This window comes from Ursus maritimus, unplaced genomic scaffold (assembly GCF_017311325.1).
Source record: "Ursus maritimus isolate PB19 unplaced genomic scaffold, ASM1731132v1 scaffold_2, whole genome shotgun sequence".
NCBI classification, from domain to species: domain Eukaryota; kingdom Metazoa; phylum Chordata; class Mammalia; order Carnivora; family Ursidae; genus Ursus; species Ursus maritimus.
Window position 1 is genome coordinate 44,685,040 of NW_024424452.1, and position 24,691 is coordinate 44,709,730.

Genomic DNA, 24,691 nt, shown 5'->3' on the forward strand with positions numbered 1-24,691 from the left:
TTCTCTCTTTCCCTCTCAAAGTAAATAAATAAATAAAATTAAATAAATTTAAAGAAAGAAGTTGTCACTTGGCCCCTAGGGTTTCTGTGTGCTGCCCTTCTGGTCGTCCCCAACGCCTGCGTTTTCTCATTCTCCTTTTTGAACCTTGCTTCCTCTGTCAACCCCTTAATATGTGTGATCCCAGCATTCCATCTCAGGCCTTTTTTCTTTTCTTTTTGTTTTTTAAGATTTTTAATTTATTTATTTGACAGAGAGAGACAGCAAGAGAGGGAACACAAGCAAGGTGAGTGGGAGAGGGAGAAGCAGGCTTCCCGCTGAGCAGCAGGGCTCGATCCCAGGACCCTGGAATCATGACCTGAGCGGAAGGCAGACGTTTAAAGGCTGAGCCACCCAGGCGCCCCCAGGCTTTTTCTCCTTTCCACATTTTCTGTAGGAAATTTCAAACACAGCCCGAAATTCCTGTGCGCGCACCCAGGGCCAGCTCGGGTCCCCCCTCCCACCAGAGCTGCAGAGGCCTGTGGCTAAACCTCCTCCCGCCCTCTCCACCAGGACTCCACACCCCCTCCTGCACCTGTCAGTACCGCTCCTCTCGCTCCCCTCTCCAGGTTGGGGGATCACCACGTACTTGCTCACTCAAACCAGAAGCCTTCCCGCAGCCACCATCTCTCCCTCGCTCTTGTCAATCACACAGCAAGCATTACATCGTCACCTCCCAAACATTCCTCCAATGTTGTTCCACCACTTTCCAGTACCATCATCATCTGAAGAATTGCAACTGCTCTCTCAATTACACTTGCTTTCTCTGTCTTGTTTCAGCTGACCCATTCGAGTCCATCCTCCATCCCACTGCCGAAGGAAGAACTAATATTTACTGAGTGCCCACTATGTGCCAGGCACTGCTACAAGCATATTACATGGACCATCATTTATCCCTACAACAACCTTAGGAGCTGGGTGATACTGTTACTATCATCTCTATTTTTTTTTAAAGATTTATTTATTTGAGAGACAGAGAGAGAGAGAGGAAGAGCGAGAGAGAATCTCAAGTAGACTCCCTGCTGAGTGTGGAGCCCAATGTGGGGCTCGATCCTAAGTCCCTGAGATCATGACCTGAGCTGAAACCAAGAGTCAGGTCAATCACCGACTGAGCCACCCAGGCGCCCCTATCATCTCTATTTCCTACCCAGGGAAACTGAGGCCCAGAGCAGCTAAGCGGTGGTGCATATTCAAACCAAGGCAGCTTGATACCATACAGCCTTCCTAAAAATGCACGTCTAACACTTGCTTCAAGCTTTCAAGGACTCCACATGGCTCTCAGATAAAATCCAAATTCTTCACCAAGGCAAGAGGTCCAGCACTACCTGACCCTCTGATAAGCCTCTCCACTCGTGCAGTTTATCCTCGAGGAGGACAGACTCCTAAAACTCCGAGCAAAGGGCAGTTTCACAACCTCTGCTTTGCTCCTGCCATTCCAGCTCTGTGGAGCACCCTTTCCCCTCTTTCTTCATCTGCTCAGCAGTTAGGCATCCACATTATTTTCCAAGAAATGACCCACCCACACCTAATCCTACCAGAACCAGCCTCCGACCTCTTTCCTAGACTTTAACTACCCCATGCAAAACAGGGTCAAAGCACTTCCCACATTATACTGACATCATCTGTGCACGTGTATGTCGCCCCTACCAGACAGTAAACTCCCAGGGAGCAGGGACCATGTGTTATTTATTATTCTGAGTACTCAGCACTTTAGCATAATGCCTGGTACAAGCTGACATTGAACAACATGGAGTCTTAACAAATTAGGTCATAGCAGACCATTCACTACAACATCTACTCGTAAAAGTTTATCTACAAAGATAAGCCCATTTTTCAAACTGGCAGACAGGGCACGCCCAAATGAAGAAAAACAAACGATCCATAGTTCAATCTTTCTAAAATTTTAATAAACTGTTCTACTTTGGGGGGGGTGACTATTCCATTAATCTTTTTCGTTTTGTTTTTTGTTTTTTTTTTAAGATTTTATTTATTTATTTGAGAGAGAGAGAGAGAGCATGGGGGGGGCAGGGCAGGGGGAGAAGCAGACTCTTGGCTGAGCAGGGAGCCCAGTTTGGGGCTCAATCCCAGGACCCCAGGATCATGACCAGAGGCGAAGGCAGCCGCCCGACTGAGCCACCCAGGCGCCCCTCCATTAATCTTTTTTTTAAAAAAAGGTTTTATTTATTTATTTGAAACAGAAAGACAGGCAGTGAGAGAGGGAACACAAGCAGGGGGAGTGGGAGAGGAAGAAGCAGGCTCCCAGTGGAGGAGCCTGATGCGGGGCTCGATCCCTGAATACCAGGATCACGCCCTGAGCCAAAGGCAGACACTTAACAACTGAGCCACCCAGGCGCCCCCATCAATCTTTTTCTTAAACTTAGCTTCAGCACTTAAAAATTAAGTGTTTTTTTTTTAAGATTTTTTTATTTTTAAGTAATCTCTACACCCAACATGGGGCTCAAATTCACAACCCCAAGATCAAGAGTCACACACTCCACTGAGTGAGCCCGCCAGGTGCCCCCAAAATTGAGTGTTTTTAAATTTCATGGTTTTGAAACAGAATGAAACTTCTCTGCACGCAGGCAATTTTCAACAGCCATTTTGCAGCAGGGACTGATTGCTGCCCCTGGGTCGCAGCGTGTCTGCAGGTGCCTGCACAAAGGTAAAATGCCGCTTTCTGCATCCACGGGGGTGTGCAGAGACAAAAGTCCAAGTGCCAGGAGGTTTTCTGATGCAAGATCTACCACAGCCAACAGAGCAGAGGGGCGCCTGGGCGGCTCAGTTGGTGAAGCGGCTGCCATTGGCTCAGGTCATGATCCTGGGGTCTTGGGATCGAGCCCCCACTGGGGTTCCCTGCTCAGCGAGGAGCCTGCTTCTCCCTCTTCCTCTGCCCCTCCCCCACTGCTTGTGCTCCCTCTCAAATAAATAAATAAAACCTTCAAAAAAAATTTTTTTTAAAGCATCCAACTCATGATTGTGGCTCAGGTCACGATCTCACAACCCAAGAGATCAAGCCCTGAGGCAGACTCTGCCTCGGTGGACCGCTTGAGACTCTCTCCCTCTGCCCCTCCCCCAACTCACACAAGCTCCTGCTCCTGTCCCAAGCAAATCTTTTTAAAAATAATGAAAAGTAGGGGCGCCTGGGTGGCACAGCGGTTAAGCGTCTGCCTTCGGCTCAGGGCGTGATCCCAGCGTTCTGGGATCGAGCCCCACATCAGGCTCCTCCGCTATGAGCCTGCTTCTTCCTCTCCCACTCCCCCTGCTTGCGTTCCCTCTCTCGCTGGCTGTCTCTATATCTGTCAAATAAAAAAAAAAAAATCTTTAATAAAAAAAATAATAATAATAATGAAAAGTAAAATAAAACAGCAGCAGAAAGTGGGGAAAGATGTGAATCCATTTAAAACACCCCCACTCTCTTCATGACCGCAAGAACAACCAAGAGCCTCCAAGGAGGCCCAGGTCAGCTGAGGAGACCTGATCAAAGCACTGCCCCCTGTGCAGAGGTAAGCTTCAAAATGGTTCATGCTCCTTATGGACTGAATTGGGCTCCCCTAATCCCTGGTACCTCAAAATGTGACTGTATTTGGAGACAGGGCCTTTCACCAGATACTGATGTTAAAGTAAGGCCCTTAGGACACGCCCTGATCCAATCTGACTGGCGGCCTTTATACAGAGAGACACCGAGGGCGCTCCTGCAGAAAGCACAACCAGCAAGACTGTGGCTTCAGGGGAAACCGACCCGCCAGCACTGTGGTCTTGAACTTCCAGCCTGCAGAACCGTGAGAAAATGTATCACTGCTGGGGCGCCTGGGTGGCTCAGTCCGTTAGGCACCCGACTTCAGCTCAGGTCATGATCCCAGGGTCCTGGGACTGAGCCCGGCATCCAGCTCTGCGCTCAGCATTGAGTCTGCTTCTCCCTCTTCCTCCACTCCTCTCCCAGGCCATGCTCCCCATCTCTCAAATAAATAAACCAAGTCTTTAAATTTTTTTTAATTAAAAAATCTTTAAAACTTAAAAAGAAAATAAATTTACTGTTGTTGAAGCCCCAGTTTGTGACATTTTGTGATGGCAGCCCAGGCGGATGAATACACAGGTCCAAGTTGAACGTCAGCAGTGGGCATTCTGGCTGAACCCCCGGTGACTACGGCCTTGACTTAGGTAATTATGAGGGCATTTCCACGCAGTGAAAAGAACCAACATTCTGCACAGCAAAGGAAACCAACATCAAAATGAAAAGGCAACCCATTGAACAGGAGAAAATAGTTTGCAAATCGCATATCTAATAAAGGATTAATACCCAAAAAAATTGAGAACATACAAAGAACTCACAACTCAATACCAAAAAACCCCACACACAATCCAATTAAGAAATGAGCAGAGGGGGCGCCTGGGTGGCACAGCGTTAGTTAAGCGTCTGCCTTCGGCTCAGGGCGTGATCCCGGTGTTATGGGATCGAGCCCCACATCAGGCTCCTCCGCTATGAGCCTGCTTCTTCCTCTCCCACTCCTCCTGCTTGTGTTCCCTCTCTCACTGGCTGTCTCTATCTCTGTCGAATAAATAAATAAAATCTTAAAAAAAAAAAAAAGAAAAAAAAGAAATGGGCAGAGATCTGAATAGACATTTTCCCAAAGAAGACACACAGACAGCCAGGAGGTACATGAAAAGATGCACATCACTGATCATCAGGGAAACGCAAATCAAAACCACAATGAAATGTCACTTCACGTTATTATCAAAAAGACAAGAAGTAACAAGTACTGGTAAGGATGTAGAGGAAAGGGAATACTTGTGTACTGCTGGAAGGAATGCAAACTGGTGCAGCCACCATGGAAAACAGTATGGGGGTTCCTCAAGAAAGTAAAAATAGAACTACCATATGATCCAGCAATTCCACTACTGGGTGTCTATCCGAAGAAAATAGAACCACTACTTCGAAAAGATATGTGCACCCCATGCCGACTGCAGTATTATTTACAATAGCCAAGATATGGAAACAACCTAGGTGTCCATCGATGAATGAATGGGTAGATAGGTGGTACATACATAGAATGGTTTACTACTCAGCCATTAAAAAGAATGAAACCTTGCCATTTGTGTTAACATGCACAGACCTTGAGGCCATTATGCTAAATGAAACAAGTCAGACAGAAAGACAAATACCATATTATCTCACTTATATGTGGGATCTAAATTTCTTTTTTAAGATTTTATTTATTTTTCTGACAGAGAGAGACACAGCATGAGTGGGGAGGAATGGAAGAAGCAGGCAACCCGCTGAGCAGGGAGCCTGATGACGCGAAGTTTAATCCCAGGGTTTTGGGATCATGACCTGAGCTGGGAAGGCAGGTGCTTAACCGACTGAGCCACCTAGACACCCCCATGGGATCTAAATTTAAAACAAAAACAAAACTAAGCGGGTAGACACAGAAGCAGGGGTGGGGGTGGGCAAAATGGGTGATGGAGGTGGAAAGGTACAAACTTCTGTGATTATAAAGGAAGTCTGGGGGTGTAAATGTACCACATGGCAACTGTAGTTAACACTGTACTGCACACAGGAAAGTTGGTGAGAGAGTAAATCTTAAAGAGTTCCCATCTTTCTGTAACTATGTATGTGGATGGATGTTAACTAGACTTACTGTTGCGATTATTTTGCAATATATAAAAATATCAAATCATTATACTGTGTACCTGAAACTTATATAATACTATCTCAATAAAAAAAAGTAAATAGGGGCGCCTGAGTCCGTCAGTTGAGCAACCAACTCTTGACTTCAGGTCCGGTCAAGAAGGGGGGGGTGGTGTCCTGGAAGTGAGCCCGGCCTTGGGCTCTGCACTCAGCGGGGAGTCTGCCTGAGGATTCCGATTCTCTCTCCCCCTCTGCTCCTCCCCTCACTCGCAGGCTCACTCTCTCCCCCTAAAATAAATAAATAAATCTTTTAAAAAAATACAATAAATTAAAAACTAAATAACTAAAAGGAAAGAATCAACAGAAGTCCCGAAGATCTTTACAAGATTTGTCCTATACTTTTAACTACAGTTGCCCCTCGAACGACACAGGTTTGGACACAAGTTTGAACTTTACGGGTCCACTTAACACGCCATTTTTTAAATCCAGTACAGTATTGTAAATGTATCTTCTCTTATGATTTTAACATTTTTTCTCCAGCTTAATTTACTGTAAGTATACACTACATAACACATGTAACAAAAAAATATGTGTTAATCAACTATTTATGTTATCAGTAACGTTTCCAGTCAATAGCAGGCTATGAGTAGTTTTAAGTCGTTGGGGAGTCAAGAAGTTACACATGGATTTTCAACTGTATGGGGCTGCCACCCCTCACCCCCAGCATTATTCAGGAGTCAACTGTAATCATATCTGAATTCTAGACACAAATCACTGAGCATGACAAAATGAATAAAATAGGAGCATGAATAAAATAATAATAGCAGTTAACATTTCTTGAATTTTTACACATGCCAGGACTCTGAGCCCTTTACATGATTAATTCATTTGACCCTCACAATACGGCTATGAAATAAATATTGTTGCTCCCATCTTACATTTGAATTAACTGGGACACATAAATCAAGTAATTTGCTCAAGTCACAAAGCTAATAGGTGGAACAGCCAAGATTCTAACCCAGGTATTCTGGCTCCAACACCATACATTCTACAACTACGTAAAAATACATATGGCCATCGCAAAGTCAAAGTAGATCAATTTGTACTAGCACAAGAATATATTCAAAATGTAAAAACAAAATGTAGACTATGAACCTATTTTTACAAATAATAAAAATAATCTGAGTATATGCATGACAAAATCTCTAATAGGCTCCAAGTACGCGACTGTGCGTATTATCTGAGACCACAGACAGCTTTTCTTTTCTACGTTCTATACTTAACGTAATGAGCAAGCATGTGTTAAGTGTTTTAATTTAGAGAAAAAGGAGGGAGAAAGGGGAATGAAAAGAGGGGGGGAAATCAGATCACAAGGAGGGAAGAATGAAAGCCAGAAAGGAGAGGCAACATTGATTAAACAAAACTTTAAAGGTGAAACGAGGTAACAGATAAGTAAGAAACAGGAGATTAGGGGCGCCTAGGTGGCTGAGTTGGTTAAGCACCCGACTCTTGATTTTGGCTGAAGTCATGACCTCAAGAGTCAGGAGATGGAGCTCTGCATCTGGCTCCTGCTCAGCACAGAGTCGGCTTGACATTCTCTCCCCCCACCAACTTGTGGCAGGAAGGGAGGGAGGGAGGAAGAAGAAAAAAAATAAGAAAATCTTTAAAAAAAAAAAAAACAAGAAAGAAATATGAGATCACTGAACCACCAAGATCTTGGGACAGTGTAGGTGAGTCTAATAAATCTGAAAGAGAGAGAGAAAGGGCGACGGCACTCGTACCTGGGGGTAATGGCAGCTGACAACAGTGGGCAGGCAGAGTGCTCGAGGGGGTGGGAGTGGAAGCAGAAGAGAAGGTGAATTGGGTAAAGAGAAGGTGAGGTGGTGACTTAGCCATTAATACCTAAATCAGTCCCTACATGCTTTCATACACTTCAGCAGAGAGTCGGTGGTGTAGAAATCTATAAGACCGAGTATATAATTCTTGAAAATCACTATGTATCTGAATAATATAACAACTGTGGCAAATTGTATTTTCCAAAATAGACATATGGATCTGTATGTTTATCTCATCCCCCATGCTTTTCTTACACTGTGACTGACGTACAGTCTAGGTTCCCTCCTCTTGCATCTAGGCAAGTGTCACAGCAGAAATGACACAGTGAGCCCTCCCCTCGAGGTTGGTGCCCTATGCATCGTCCCAATTTTTTTTAAGGTTTTATTTATGTATTTGAGAGAGACGGAGAGAGCATGAATGGTGGGGAGGAGGAGAGGCGGAGGGAACAGCAGACACCCCACTGAGTGGGGAGCCCAGTGTGGGGCTCAATCCCAGGAACCCGAGATCATGACCCAAGCCAAAGGCAGATGCTCTACCAACTGAGCCCCCGCACATCTCCTTAGATTCTCATCACAAAAATGCTGTGAGACAAGTACTATTGTTACAATCCCATTTCACAGATGAGAACACTGAGCTTAAAACAGCTGCCCCAAATCACACAGCTATAAATTGCAAAATGGGAAGGGAATCCTTTTTTTTTTTTAAGTAATCTCTACACCCAGCGTGGGGCTCAAACTCACAATCTGGAGATCAAGAGTCTCACACTCTGCCAGCTGACACAGCCAGGTGCCCCACGCTGGGAAGGCAATCTTGACCCAAGTGTGCCTAATTCTGGGGCTCCGAAGCTAAGATGGGGCATCTCCATCAGACAAGCAAGGAAAGCACACTCAACCTTCGAGATCCTGTTCAAATGCCCCTTGATCCATTATGACTTTCCGCAGTCCACATTAAGTCCGTCCCCAACTTCTAGGAATGCAGTCTAAGAACAGAATCAAAGGTTAAGCTTAAAGATGTATGTACAGGGACAATTTCTTATTATTTAGCACAGCAAAGAAAAAGAAAACCTAAAAGTCCAACAAAAGGTGAATGGTTAATTTTGATATAGCCATGCAGGAGAAGACTATAGAATGGAGTTTGTTTAAAGCACATTTTGCTTAAAAATACATATAATTGTACATATATATATATATACACACATATATACCATATTTTATACACACACACATCATATTATTCACAGAGGAAAGACTGCATTAAATATCGGTACTGTTTATCTCTTGATAATAGGATTACATATGATTTTTATTTTCTCTGTTTTCCCATTTTTCTGCACTGAGCACATATTGTTTCTTAATAAAAATTTATCTTTTTAAAAAATTTATCTCTTTCCTTGCATGCTCCCAAAACATTTTGTACTTTGATGACAGTGCCTGGCACACTCCGCTCTGTTTTCTGCTTAGTCAATGTCTGTAGTTCCTTGGGAAGAGAATCCAAGTTGTTCGTTATCTCCCCGGCTCCTAGCACTGTGCTTTGCCCAGAGAAGTGCTCCATGAGGCCCGCTGAAGCACGCGGTGATGATAAGGTGGTCAGAGGGCGAAGGTGTCCAGACGTAGAGAACCCACCAGCCACCATGCCTGCACATGCAGATCAAGCCCACCACGGAAGTCCCTTCCTTCTACTGCTTTATTAAGAAACCTTTGTTTCCTCTATACATCCTGTTAATTATTAGAATGTGCCTTAAGTTGCTTTTGTGCCGTGAGTTTGTTTGAATTCCATTTTTTTTTTTTTTTTAGGGGAAGGAAAAGGAGGGAGATGAGCCAGCCAGCCAGCCTCTTTGGTTTTCTCTAAGAATTCCACCCAAACTTCCCCTCTAGGCCTACAAGCTTCATAGGACCCTCCAGCTGTAAGGGAGCAAAGAGCTGCAGAATGAGGAGAAGCAGGGCCTCTGGCTCCAAAAGGGTACTCAGTTTACCTACCGTGGGCTAATTGTTCCAATACCCCTGGCTCCCCTCACAACTTTTTTTTTTTTTTAAATATTTTTTATTTATTTGACAGAGATAGAGACAGCCAGCGAGAGAGGGAACACAAGCAGGGGGAGTGGGAGAGGAAGAAGCAGGCTCATAGTGGAGGAGCCTGACGTGGGGCTCGATCCCGTAACGCCGGGATCACGCCCTGAGCCGAAGGCAGACGCTGTTAACTGCTGTGCCACCCAGGCGCCCCTCCCCTCACAACTTCTTGATAGCAGGTGTTACTCACCGCTTTAATCTCTAGCACAGTGCTCAGAACACGGCACACACCAATGTTTTCTGGATTAACAAATGAACTTGACAAAGCAATACCATTAGAACCTGGACCTTCCACCCTGTTTGCCCTTGTTTTGCCCTTTCCTCCCCACCAGTCACCCAGTGAAGACTGATCTCACTCCTGGAGGTTAGGGTAGGACGGATAAGGAATGCATGGACAAGAGGAAGGCCCTGTGAGCCCAACAACAGGCGGGGCTGAGTCTAAACCGCCCTTCTTGGCTGCCTTTGCGAGACGTCAGTGGCTGGAATGGCCCTCAGAATGGCAGAAGGTGGGAACAGCAGTGGGGGGCAGGAAAGCTTTCACTCCGTGGCTCCCTCCTGACCTCTCTCCGCAGAATTTCCAGTTCTACCTGCTCCGCTCCTCCCTCTCCCCACCCATCTCCCCAGTACAAGGGAAGGTTGTGCCCCGCCCACCCAGGGCTCACTCCAGGGGCCTGGCATCAAGCTTCCGGTCAGCCAGCTGCTTCCTCCTGTCCAACCCCCAACATTGCGAAACTAATGCCACAGCCGGACTTTAGACAGAAACCCTGCTTATCAGGGAGTCCCAGACAGATGAACTCTTGAGTTTTCAATGCCTGGAAAAGCCCAGTATGCGTCCACTCACATGGCTTCCCACCACGCTGCACCCTCTTTCACAATTACATCTGACAAGTGGTCATCCGGATCTTTCCTAAACCTCTGAAAAGGAAGCAAGTCTGAGTTTAGAGGTCCCCAAGGTCTCTCCTCAATACTAACAGATATGAAAAATAAGCTCCATTATTTCCTACTCCATCATGCAAAACGGGTGTAGCTTTTAAATCTATCTTTGAGCAAAGGTGTCAGCCCTTTCAGTGTCCACAAACACGTGGCCCTTGACCCGGTGACTTGGGGGGTGGTGGCAGTGGTGGGATCTTAAAGACCAAGACCCCAACGCCCATAATGCCAATATGGAAAGATCTCCAAGGTATCCAAAGTGAAATAAACAAGGTCTCTGACAGAGTAGAACGTCTCGTCTGCCTCCACATCAATGTGTCAGCCTATTCTAAATAAATAAAACTTTTTTATTTTTAATTACAGGAGCTCTACCCCAAACCAAAACTAGACTGGCGACCCCAGACACCCTTAGGTCACCAAGAAACTAGAGAGAAATATCGTGAAGTGAAAGTGTCCCCGAGCCAGGAGGTACAGATGGAGGGAGGCCCTAGAAACCCACGACTGCACATCTCCCAGTTCCTAGTTCCGGCTGGCTGCTGGCAGCCACTAGGTTTCAGGTTTCGAGGGAACTGTTCTTTCCTGGGAGTAAATTCAACTGGCGGGCAGAGGGAGGGGAAAGGAGAAGTGACTCACCAATGTGCAGTTTAAGTAAAGCTAGCAAAGCTGAACAGTGAATGTGGAAGGGCTTGAGTCAGAAACATCAGTCAAGAAGACCAGTCAGTACTCAGACTGATCCCGACGCAGACAGCAGCTCCTGCCTTCTGGAATGCCAGGTGCGGATCCCTCACTCAAGTGGGATGAGGGGAAGGAAGCAGGGTTCCAACCCAGGTTCCCCCTTCTTCCCCGTGCTTACACCAAATGTCATCCTATTCACACACGAATAGGATTCTGCTAAGTAGAAATGCTTCTCCCTGCCTGGGAGATTGCTGGAAACTTCTAAGTGGAGGCTCCCCAGGGAGAGGGAGACCGTGCTTTTGGTCACTGGTTGTGCTTTTCCCAAGCCCAGTTCCCTCAGTGTTTGGGCTCCAGTCCCTGTCCCGGCAGCTCAGGCTTTCCTCTCCACAGGCTTCCCAGGCTGGGGTTGGGCCTTTGCTTGACTCGATCATATCCTGCCCTTTCTTCTTTCTCCCTGACGGCAGAGCCCACGATGAGCAACAGCCATGGTGTCAGAAGAGAGAACACAAGGCACCCACATATGCTCCAGACATCCCAGGGCCAGAGGACAGACCAAGCACCCAAGAAAGAGCCCTTACCTTTACCTTTGCCTTTTGGGATCTAGCAGGGGGAAACGCTGCTTCCTCTGACCAACTCTCCTGGGGCAGCATTCCTTACTCCTCACAAAATCCAAAGGAGTTAACAGCTGCCCAATAATAGTCATCCCTTCGTGTACATGTAATGTCACTATTATCCTGGTCAACGCGCAGGATAAGCATTATTACTCCTGCTCCACAGATGGAAAGACTGGGCACTAGTCTAAGATCATAAATAAGGCAGAGAGCCACACTAGAACCCCAGTGAGGTCACCTGATTCCTATTTCCATCTTCATTGTACTAATCAAATCATCCCCCCCAGGTCTAGCTGGATTTAAATGTGACATGGTCAGTTTCCCCCATCCCCTGGGCATGTCACTTCCTAGGACCCACTGCCCTGTCAAGCTAATGCAACATCACCTCAGGCTCCATTTAAACCCCTGAAGAGACTAGAGGACATCCCCAAGCTCAGGAGGGGGCTATCCCAACTCTTCCACTGCCAGTATGTGCTATGGGGGGATGTCACAATGCAGAAAATGAGAGAAAAAGAAGAAAAGGAAGAAGAATGCTGGCTTCAGGAAGCTTGTAAGCCCAACACACATGGTCACAGATGGCATCACAGATGAGAAACTTGGGGGGGGGGGCACTGGTTCAGCAGGAGGTTGAGTACCAGTAGAAGCACCACACAGAACCAAAGAAGGACCATGGGTGTCATTAGCAGCTCTAAAACAAAGGCAACAAGTAGGAAAGGTGGAGAATAGGAAAAGAATGGAAACTGAATCAAAGAGGAAAGTGGAGGCACAGAATGAAAAGAACAAGTGAGAGAAGGTAAGAAAGTGGCCCCGGGCGGGGCGGGGTGGGGGGGGGGAGGGCGTTATCCCAAACTGATGTTTGAGATCACGGTTCCTGTGCCACAGGATGCTTGAGATACTGGATCTAGCAGTGGAAAAAGGAGAAGGGGCTCAGGAAACTTTGGTTCCATTCCCAGGTCCTTTCGTCAGTCTGGAAAAGTCATTTCCCCTCTTTGGACCTGTTTCCGCATCTGTACAATAGGGAGAGGATTAGACTTGCCTCTGGTCCGGTTTACCCCAAGGGCTTATGTTTTTGTGATAAGGGACAAAGGAGTTGTCAATCCATCCTTCTAAAGGCAGGGAATCCATTTCCACCCTTCAATAAACTGAGCAAAATGAACTGCCTTCTAACCACCGATGCCGATTGTAACTGCTCATTTCTTTTACACTTCCTAAAGCATGGACCTCGAGGGAAAAGCAAAGATTCCTACAGCTCACATACTGACACAAGAATCCACAGAAGCACACGCATGGGCACTCAAGAATCTGACACACTCAAGAATCTGACACATACACATCCAGCTGGGGACACCGGCTACCTAACTAGGTGGCCCAAAGCATACGCGCAGTCCGGCCCAAATCTATCTATAGACAGAGGCCTGCCCCAGCAAGCGAGCCTCATTGTTCCACAGGAAAGGGAGTTTACAAAGGAAGCAAACTCCCAGGAGCAGTGCGGGGAGGGCAGAGTCCTGGCTCTGAGAAGAATCCAGCCAACCAACAGGCAGGTCCTCCCCCTGGGAACACTCAGGCAACAACATTGATTAAGGGCTCTCGAGGTAGCTACCCCAGAAAGGAACTTTAAGTGCTGTGCTCTGAGAAAGGTGAGATTTCAAATTTATTTCTTCGGACTTTGCACCCAGACACTTTTCCCAGGGCAACCACCGCAACCCAAAGATCCCGGGAAACTAGAGAGACCCCTTCAGCAACAGCCAGGGAAAGAGATGTCCACCCCACCCGACCTCCACTAGATTTTCCCTGAGGACCCTTCAGGAGCAGGGCATTCAGAGGCCAAAGGAGTCAGGGGCGCGAGGCTCAGGCTTCTCTCGGGTTGTGCGCGGATGTTGGGTGCGTGCTGGAGGGCAGGATGGCCTTCCCAGGTGCGTGTGGAGGGGTACGCCTGGGTGGATGTGTGCAGAGCCCTCGCCAGTAAATGAGGCCAGGAAAAGTGGGGCTACCCCCTCCCTTGTTTTTGGCTACCTGCGGAAGCCGAGGCTCCCTCCCGGTGGGTGCGAAGGGAAAGAGGTGTGGGGGAGGGGAGCCAGCCACCGCCGGGTGAGGAGGAGGGGAAACGGGAGGGCCAGGGGTGGAAAGGGGGACCAGGAGGGTGAGGCTGGTAGGTTTCTCAACTCCTCCCCTCCCTCGGGCGAGAGGCGTGGGGAGCGCCTCCCTCCAACCTCTGACCCGACCCACCGATTCCTCCCGAAACTCCGGGAACTTACACAGGATGACCGATGTGAAGAGAAGCAACTCTCTCCTCCCGGTTCTCGCTTCTGTCCCCATGGTGATCAGAATCCCACCCGACACGGCTGCCGGAGCCCGGGCGATAGACAGAGCTTCCCCCGCAACCGCTCGGGGACTAAACTCCAGCAGGCAGGTTGAGCCCCGCCCCGCCCCGCCCCGCCCCCCCACGACGATTGGCCGGCGCCCCGCCCCTGCGCGTCCCGATTGGTGGAGGGAGCCGCCGGTCCGTTGAGTGACTCACCGTGGCCAGGTGCAACCTCTCCCACTACTCCCCACTCGGAGCGATTGGCGCCTTGCCAAGCCCGAGCCGCCTCTGATTGGCCCAGGAGCCTGTCGCGTAAGGAGACCGGGGCTCACCTTCTGCAGGTGAGGGCACCCTGATTGGGCGGCGTTCCTGAAGTAGGGACTTTCTGACTGGCTGGGTTCGGAGTGAGAGCCGAAGGACGAGGGGAATACCTCGAAGGAGGAGGGAGGGGAAGTAGTCCCGCGGGGTCGCGGAGACCCGCCTGGTTGTGTTTTCCGTGGATTGTGTGTTAGTTTGCATGTGAACCGCTGGGGGCTACAGAAACCTTGGCCTGAGAAAACCACGCATTCATACGCGAGGGTGGGGGGAGAGGCCCGGGGGAGAAGTGGAATGATACCTCGACCCGAGCCTCGAACCGCGATCCTCTGTCGACCCCATCCGCAGCATTAAGCTTTGAGGAGGGACTAGGCAGAGAAGGGAAGGGAAGGAGAGGCGAAGGGAGCCCGCAACCGAAGAGTGGGAAAAGCAGGATTACATTCTCTCAAGAATCTCAAACACCCAATATGTACGCCAAACACACCCAGGTAATAGAAACTGACCTACAGACCGACGTTGTGTAAACATCACTGTGAGTGACTGCATCTGTCCTTTACACACCGGCGGAGCCCTGCATTTCAAAATTGTCTCTTCTCTCTGTGACTAATACTCGAGCTTCCTGTTAATATTTATATTATGTGTCGCTTTTAATTGAAACAACACCTTTACTATTTCTAGCTTTTACAGTGATTTAATTTTAACTGATCTTGCTGTTGGAAAACTTCCTGAACGTTATTTCATTGCAAGTAAGAAGCCCACACCTTTATGTAAAACGGTAGTATTCCTCGACCTTTTGCTTCACGCACTTTTGCTCTCAGCCCTTCGTCCACTTCTAGATCGCTCAATTTAAAGCGCTGGTTATCAAACACCTAGTGGATACCATAGGGAAGGAAATACAGATGAATATAAATCACAGTCTCCGACTTCAAATGGCTTGCTATCTACTTTCAAGACTAATACAGGAAACAAGACAATATGTTACCAAAAGAAACCTCGTGTTACTAAATCGAAACAAATATTTGGGTGCCTGCCATGTGCAAAGTTCTGTTCTTTACCCTCAAAGGAATGTAACGCCTTGAAGAGAGAGGCGGATACAAGGGGAAGGAAGAGCCAGGGGAAGGAACCAACCACTGGGGGGCTGTGTCAGAGAAAACTTCAAGATGGGGGAACTTGAGCAGGAGGTTAGAGGAACTCTGATACTGATCAGTCTTTAGGAGGAAGGGTCATCTTAGAAGCTATTTGGGGCATCCTCTTGCCCTACATAGGAAGGTCCATACAACCACAGAGAGTTTATGCAGCCTCTGCTTAAACTCTTCTGAAAATTCTCAAGGCAGACCATTCTGCTTTTTGTACAACTTTTAACTTAAAATATCCTTTCTGGAATCTGCTTCCTGGTAACTTCCAGCCTCTGCTCTCTGGAGTTACACAAAATAATCTCATTATTCTTTGCCAATGACAGCCCTTCCTTCAAGTATTTTAAGATTCTTATTACGATCCTTCTAAGTCTTTCCTTCTCCAAGCTAAACATCTTTAAGTCCTTCAGAGTCTTCATCTGGTATGGTTTCACAAGCCTCTCCCACCCCCCACCCCCCTACCCCCAACACGCCCCACCCCCTGCCTGGAGATAATCCCTTCTTTTTTACTGTACCAAGATCTGAACTGGAGAAACTATCTCTCCATGAGGTGGACAGATCTCAATTCAAACCCAGTCCCCTAGTTTCTAGCTAATCCTTGGCCAGCTCACATCTCTCTGAAAATGTCTGCATCCAGAAGGTAGTTATGACAGTAATACCTTCCAGCAAAACAAAGATTAAATAATATAACACACATGATATCCTTAGCACAGCACCTGGTCCATTTTAAGCTCAGCCATGATGGGTATTTCCATCACTACTCACAGCACAAGAATGCATTCACAGATACAATAGCCATATCACACCCCTGAGTTAGTTACAGTCAACTTGTGGCAAACTAAAACCCATAAGCCTTTATTTTCACTTGGACTACTATTTTTTTTTTAAGATTTTATTTATTTATTTGACAGAGAGAGAGACAGCCAGTGAGAGAGGGAACACAGGCAGGGGGAGTGGGAGAGGAAGAAGCAGGCTCCCAGCAGAGGAGCCTGATGCAGGGCTTGATCCCAGAACGCCGGATCACGCCCTGAGCTGAAGGCAGACGCTTAACAACTGAGCCACCCAGGAACCCCATCACTTCGACTACTATTAAGTCAGGTCTCTCACACTTGTGTAGAGAGTTGTGTAGTTGTTTCTTTTTTCTTTTTTCTTTTTTTTTTTTATTTATTTATATGACAGAGAGAGAGGAAGCGAGAGAGGGAACACAAGCAGGGGGGGAGTGGGAGAGGGAGAAGCAGGCTTCCCACTGAGCAGGGAGCCCGATGTGGGGCTGATGTGGGGCTCGATTCCAGGACCCTGGGATCATGACCTGAGCGGAAGGCAGTTGACCAAGTCACCCAGGTGCCCCATAGGCTTTTTAAAAAAGAACAGATTTTGTAATTTTCAGAATGGCAAGTTTGCAAAGTAGAAAATTCTGGAAGGGATTATTAAACACAAATCTTGATTCTGTCATCCAATACATTAGCAGTTGTACCTGAATTTGTGTTATAAGCAAGTTTCATAAATATGCTTTCTATGGCATAATCCAATAGGTTAATAAAAATACTGAACAAGGATGGAGTTGAAAACAGAATCCTGAAGTGACCTCTTTCCACGCTGGCACCAACAGCATTCCAGGTATTGATATTCCCAGACGTTCCTGTTGAGAGATGCCCCGTTTCTGTCATAGATTTGTCTTACGGATACCTTGAATTTGATAAGCAATCCTGTTAGTCATTTTGCTTTGGTCTCAAGGAAAACCAAATCCAAATCTTCAATTCAAGTCCAAAAATTGATAAGCATTCCTGACTCCATCTGACTTTATCCTGACTATGCTCTTCCATGTTCTCTTAGCCCTGACATATTTTTTTTAAATCCTTTATCCTTTTTGAAATGTAAAGTTTTGGGCAAGTACAAACATGCGTAGTGACGTGCTTCCCTTCAGGAATAAGGACCAGTTGTTGGCTTCTTTGGGAGTTGTCTTCACTAAAGAGAGGCACCTAGTCTTAAAGCACACCCCTTCGCAGGGTCACCTTTATCTAATGACGAATCCCCAGGTGTCATTCATGGGTCATCTTGAAAGAAGTTTCAGTGGAGCAGTGGGGTGGGCAATAAAACCTGCGTGGAGTAGGCCAAGGAGAGAATGTAAATTAAGGAAATAAAGACAATGACTACAAACAGTTCAACGAGATTTTGCTGGGAGGACGGCAGAGAAAGGAGCAGCAGCCTGGAGGGCGGGTGGAGGAGGTCAGAGTCGGTATTTTGTTTGCGGGGAAGCACTGTGGGCTAATAGCAATGAAAAAGCATCCATGCTGTATGAGAAAGAGGGGACAGTGGTAGGACCAAGTTCTTGAGGAGAGAGGAGATGAGACGCTCAAGTCGAGCATTAAGAGGGAGCAGAGCTAACCATCCTCATGGTACAGCAGGTTCGTTTGTTTGCGGGAAGATGAGTGATTTCTGTTCTCAGTGGAGGCTAAGGCAAATCATTCACAAAGAACGCAGAGGCAAACGGAAGTTCAGGAGATCTAAAGAGCGGGGAGAGCTTTCTGTGCCAACAGCACTCCCTCAAATATGGTGAGCGTTCCTAGAACCTGCCAGACTTTGTGACAAGTGCAGCAAGCACCAGCCCATAAAGTGATGCGGTACCAGCGGGGCGAAAGGTCCTCGGCAGGCTTCAGGCTCAGGGGAAGCGGCATGGCGACAGGAAGCGGAGTGGCCACAGTGGGCAGAGGAAGCTCACTTCCCAGGGAAAGGCTATAAAAGTACAAAGGAGATAGCCCTGGGGCTTAATGTGTTGAGCCCAACTGCAGATCTAAGAGAATGCTGGCTGTTAGGTGACGTGAGCATTTTGAATTGGGAGGAGATAAGAAGAGGAAGGGCCCAGTGATCCTGTTCTCAGCTTCATATTTTGTTTTATTAGGAAGACAATGAAATCTTGAGGTGGTGTTAAAAAAATAAATACAGGGTGGGGAGAAGTGGAGGCAGGACTGAACACCCTAGGAAATTGCATTAGTACTGGTGAGCCGTGTTAGCTGCCTACTAATATTTTGGACATAACCTTGAAGAAAGACCAAACTGGTGTGGATTTTACCCTAGCTGTTTGACCGCAGGGAATGATTAAGTGGTGAGTTGGGTTTGACCATAGTTGGGATTTTCCTAAGCCAGTGGATGGAGAAAGCAGCAAGGATGCTAAGAAGTTTGCATCTCTTACTAGTTCTCTGTCCTTCCAGGGTTTCTTTTTGCTAAACATAAGCAATTATGAATAAGCAAGCCAATAAGTAAGAAAATTAACGTGTGGACACACACACACACACACACACACACACACATCTCCATGTTATCTTACTTTTTTTTTACACAAAAGATAGCATAGTACATTTTTTATCACGTAACAATGCGTCTTGGAGGTCCTTCCTGAGTACACGGAGAGCTTCCTCATTCTTCTCTAGTTACATAATATTCTGTTGCATGCTTATGATGTTTATTTAGCCAGTTTTAACTTAGAGACACCTGGATTACTTTCAGTCTTTTGCTAACATAGGTAATGAAATGAATAAACATGCACAGGTATCATTTCAGGTCGATGGAAGCTTACTTGTAGGATAAATCTCTGGAAATGGGAATGCTGGGTTGGTCAAAGGTATATGCAGATATTGACAAATAGTCCTCCCTACAGTTTATACCCACTTACATTTACATAATCTATTAGCGTACTATTCTCCCATGGTCTTGCAAAAGAGTGCTTTATCAAACATTTGCATTTTTGCTAATCTGATTTATATGAATTAAAACCTCAGTTTAGTTTTAATTTGTATACCTCAAACTGAGCGTCCCCTAACTTTAAGAGTCCTGTGTATTCTGTGAATGGTTTCTTCATATGTTTTGCTCATTTTTTATCGAGGTAGTCTTTTTCTTATCCATTTGTAAGGTCTCTTTATACATTTAGGAATTAGACCTTTGTGTACACTGAGTTGATTTTTCCCCCAGTTGGCTGTTTGTCTTTTGACTTGATTTGTGTGATGTTTGTCTGTCTTTGCCAGGCAGGCAGAAGGCATTCAATTGCTTGTTTTGTACTTAATCAGTCTTTTCTTTAATGGCTTCTAAATTTTGATTCAAAGTTAAAAATATATCCCCACTTTAAGATAATGAAAGAATTCTTTGTGTATTTTTTTAATCGAGATAGACTTGATATATAACACTGTTAGTTTCAGATGTGTAACAATGATTGGATATTTGTATATGGCATGAAATGACCTCAAATCTAGTTAACATCTGTTACCATATGCAGTTACAAATTTTCTTTTTCTTGTGATGAGGATTTTCAAGATCCACTCTCTTAGCAACTTTCAAATATACAATACAGTATGAAAGAATTCTTGATAGTGTCCATTTTTACTTTTAATTTTTGATCCATTTGATCCATTTGAAATTTAGTTGGTATGTGGTGCGGGTTATGGAACTCATCTGTCTATCCATGAGCATCGTTTTAATTACTAACAGTTGTTCCCCTTCATTGATGTTCTTTTTCTAGCTTCTCTAGCTATTCTTTTTTTTATTTTTTTTCTAAGATTTTATTTATTTATTTGACAGAGAGAGAGAGAGCGAGAGAGGGAACACAAGCAGGGGGAGTGGGAGAGGAAGAAGCAGGCTTCCAGTGGAGGAGCCTGATGTGGGGCTCGATCCCAGAACGCCGGGATCACGCCTTGAGCCGAAGGCAGACACTTAACAACTGAGCCACCCAGGCACCCCTCTAGCTATTCTTAATTTCAACTAAACAGATATATATTTTTTTAGAGATTTTTTGTTTTTAATTTTATTTGACAGAGATAGAGACAGCCAGCGAGAGAGGGAACACAAGCAGGGGGAGTTGGAGAGGAAGAAGCAGGCTCCTAGCAGAGGAGCCTGATGTGGGACTCGATCCCAGAACGCTGGGATCACGCCCTGAGCCGAAGGCAGACGCTTAACCGCTGTGCCACCCAGGCGCCCCTAAACAGATATATTTAGAAGGTTGAGTTTTCTTTAAAGATTTTTTATTTATTTATTTGACAGAGATAGAGACAGCCAGCGAGAGAGGGAACACAAGCAGGGGGAGTAGGAGAGGAAGAAGCAGGCTTGCAGCAGAGGATCCTGACGTGGGGCTCGAACCCGGAACGCCGGGATCACGCCCTGAGCCGAAGGCAGACGCTTTAACCGCTGTGCCACCCAGGCGCCCCTAGAAGGTTGAGTTTTCTTATCCAAGAATCTTTGAAATCTCAGGCAGGCTCCACGCAGAGCACAGAGCCCATCGCCGGCTTGATCGTACCACCCCAAGATCATGACCTGAGCTGAAATCCAGAGTTGGATGCTTAACTGACTGAGTCACCCAGGTGCCCCATTAACTTTCTTGGTAAGTTTATTCCTAATTATGCAAAGGAATGAGATAATGATGAACCATGCATAATCTACTGGATTAGGAGGAAAACAAAGGAATAGGTAAAATAATAAATAGCAAAATTTTGGTAAGGTCAATGAATCGGATGAATTGATAGGTTGAGGAATGATTAGGAATGGGAATACAAGCAGAATGAATGAGTGGAAAGGATATCCCACTGGGAAATCTGACAACTCAACTTTTTTTTAAAGATTTTATTTTATTTTTTTTTAAGATTTTATTTATTTATTTGACAGAGAGAGAGGCAGCCAGTGAGAGAAGGGATACAAGCAGCGGGAGTGGGAGAGGAAGAGGCAGGCTCCCAGCAGAGGAGCCTGACGTGGGACTCAATCCCAGGACTCCGGGATCATGCCCTGGGCCGAAGGCAGACGCCCAACGACTAAGCCACCCAGGCGCCCCTTAAGATTTTATTTTTAAGTAATCTCTACACCCAGTGTGGGGCTCGAACCCACAACCTCAAGATCAAGAGTCACCAGCTCCATCAACTGAGCCAGCCAGGCACCCCGACAACTCAACTTTCTTGACTCATGTTCTCTTTAGAGTCTCTAGCCATGAGCTTAACTTATGTTTTCTTTCAATTTTAAAAATCTGCTTTCCTATAGTCCACTTCTTCTGTCTAACTGTGCTCAGTTTCTCTTCTTTGGTTAACAGGAATCCCCAGGAGATACGGTATGTAAGTCCCACGTAAGCACTGACCAAATGAAGCTGGTATACTTGTACTAATCTCAGACAAAACAGACTTGGAGGTGAGATGAAGAGGACATAGTGAGAAAAGGGTCCATTCAGGAGGCAGCATTACAGTTCTAAATGTGTAGTCTAATACCACAGTCTCCAAATACATAAAGTAGAGATGATAGAACTAAAAGGAGAAATAGACAAATCCCTATCTCAGTGACAGATTTAAACATACCTCTGTAGGAAGCTGCGAGAACAAGCAGACGAGAAAATTCTAGAGGGAGATATAGACTTGAACAACATAATTAATTAGCTGGACCTAACTGACATTTAGAGAACAGTGTACCCCAAACTGCAGAACATACCCTCCTTTCAAGTGTTCATGGGACATTTACAAAAATTGACTGTACAATTGGCCAAAAAGCAAGTCGCAACAGAACTTAAATCCATGCATACAATGCATGTTTTCTGACCACAGTGGTGGTTAAAGGAGTGTGTCCACATTGTAAAACTCCAGCCAGCTGCACACTTTTGATGTCTGGCTCTTCTATTAAATACATTTTCTTTTTAATATGACATACATTCCCACAGCCTGTCACAAGTTCCCTCCCGCCAAGTATTAAAATACCTACGCTATTTTACATACCTCCTTGTGTTTATTACTCACACATATATATGTCTGTAAATCCACACGTTCTACATGGCACGTACTTTACATGTTACCCTAATAAAGTTCCACAACTATCCAAAGAGATGTCTTTTTTTTTTTTTTTTTAAGATTTTATTTATTTACTTGACACAGAGAGACAGCCAGCGAGAGCGGGAACACAAGCAGGGGGAGTGGGAGAGGAAGAAGCAGGCGCCTAGCAGAGGAGCCCGATGAGGGGCTCGATCCCAGAACGCCGGGATCACGCCCTGAGCCGAAGGCAGTCGCTTAACGACTGAGCCACCCAGGCGCCCCCAAAGAGATGTCTTCTAACCCCCATTTTACAGATAAAGAAACCCAGAGTTGGAACAGCTAAAAAGTAACTGGCGGTGACCACTACGTAGCCTTTGCTTGTTACATAATAACATGCTACCCTTCACGAGTATTATTCCCAACTCTCTCCCCTTGCATTTTTCCCCCTGAGAATTACTAAATATCTCAACAAAAATTCCACATCTGTAGAAGTCACCCCTCTAAGCCGGGCTCTGGTGGAGTTGTTGGCCACACAAAAATGAAATCAACAAAGCTGAAGAGCCATGAAAGTTACAACACAGCACGCTAAGTACGTTAGCCCCTGTTCTCCTGGTCTTCGAGTCCTTCATGGAATCCAGTTATATAATATTATCTGGTTATTTTTCTCCCTTTTTCTTCAGTTTAAAAGCCCTCTGGATGAGGACAGCAAGTGTCCCGCCAAATACATTCTTCTAATTCTTGTGAAATTCACAGTAATAACAAAAGAGCCTGGAAGCTTCCCAAACAGGAGAAATGGTGAGCAAATGCCAGGGTCAGGAGGGAGTCAAGTCTACTTAGGCCACTAAAGAAAGCAGCCTGGTGGCGGCAGGCGCGGAAGGAGAAGTTTGGAAAGGCGGGGTGACGCCACATTCAGGCTACAGATTGCTTAAAACACCGGGCCAAGACATGTGTCTGAGCCACTAGGCAACAAGGACGTATTATAAATTATCAACTCTGACTGATAAGATAAAAATGTTATTTTTAATTTTTTTTTAAAGATTTTATTTATTTATGTGACAGAGAGACAGCCAGCGAGAGAGGGAACACAGCAGGGGAGTGGGAGAGGAAGAAGCAGGCTCCCAGTGGAGGAGGAGCCTGATGTGGGGCTCGATCCCATAACGCCGGGAGCCGAAGGCAGACGCTTAACCACTGTGCCACCCAGGCGCCCCTTTAATTTTTTTTTTTTTTTAAGATTTTTAAGTTATCTCTGCACCCGACGTGGGGCCCAAACTCACAAACCCCAAGATCAAGAGCCACATGCTCCACCAACTGAGCCAGCCGGGCGCCCCAAGAAATCAATTCTCTCTCTTTTTTTTTTAAGTAAGCTCTATGCCCAACGTTGGTCTTAACTCACCACCCTGAGATCAGGAGTTGCATGCTCTGCGATTGGGTCATCCAGGCGCCCAAAAATATTACTTTGATTGCTCAGGCAGTGATGTTGCAAAAAGGCTGAAATTAGAAGATTCTGAAAGTCAACGCAGGCTGGTGAGGCTCAACATTACCTCCTGAGAATTCGTGCTCCTTTGGTCAGGGACTGCCAGCAGGGGGACTGCCAGCGGTTGCTGCCTTCGAGGAGCTCAAATCACCTGGGAGGGCTTAACGACAAAAATGTTGCATGGGGGGTTTGACATGGGTATATGGGCAACACAACCTGCTGCAAAGTCTGGTGAGAAAGAAGAGCACGATGTAGTCTGGAAAGAAAGGCAGAGAAGGCGAGGGGACGGAGAGCTGGTAGACTAGCTCCCCAGCCTCCCCTGCCTCAATAGCTATGAGGAAAGGGAAGAACTTACAGGGCAAAGCAATGGGTTGGAACAGCCTATCAAGATTATGAACCAAACAGTTAAGGAGGGAGAAAGAGGAATGTTCTCTTAACAACGACCGGTCGGGTGGGTAGCAGACCAGCTCAGTTTACCTCCGGGACCCCCTGACCTCATCGGCTAAACAGAAAAAAGCAAATCATGTAGGATGAAAGCTAAAAACCTAGTTTATGGTGATAGAAGATAGAAAAGATTAAGGATGAGGGCGGCTGGGTGGCTCAGTTGGTTCAGTGGCTGCCTTCGGCTCAGGTCATAAACCTGGGGTCCTGGGATCGAGCCCTACACAGGGCTCCCTGCTCAGCGGGGAGTCTGCTTCTCCCTCTTCCTCTGCCCCTCCTCCCAGCTTGTTCTCTCTCTCTCAAATAAATAAATAAAATCTTAAAAAAAAAAAAAAAAGAAGAAAAGATTAAGGATGGAACTGAGTGGAAGGGGGCCCCAGAAAAACTCTGGGGATTTCAGTGTTCTAGATCTTATCAGGATGGTTGTTACAAGGGAGCATACAATTGACAAAACTAAACGGACTGAACACTTAACTGTGCAT

At 46.2% G+C, this 24,691-nt stretch overlaps 1 protein-coding gene across 1 annotated transcript in view; it reads right to left on the reverse strand.

Annotated features, from left to right (window-relative positions):
• The window catches only part of F11R (F11 receptor), a 23,437-nt gene extending 9,244 nt beyond the window's left edge, over window positions 1–14,193 (reverse strand). Inside the window, exon 1 of the mRNA XM_008700673.2 lies at window positions 14,036–14,193. Within this exon, the coding sequence (XP_008698895.1) occupies window positions 14,036–14,096 (61 nt within the window). The 5' untranslated portion in view covers window positions 14,097–14,193. The remainder of the gene's footprint in view (window positions 1–14,035) is intronic.
• Between the last annotated feature and the right edge of the window lie 10,498 nt (window positions 14,194–24,691).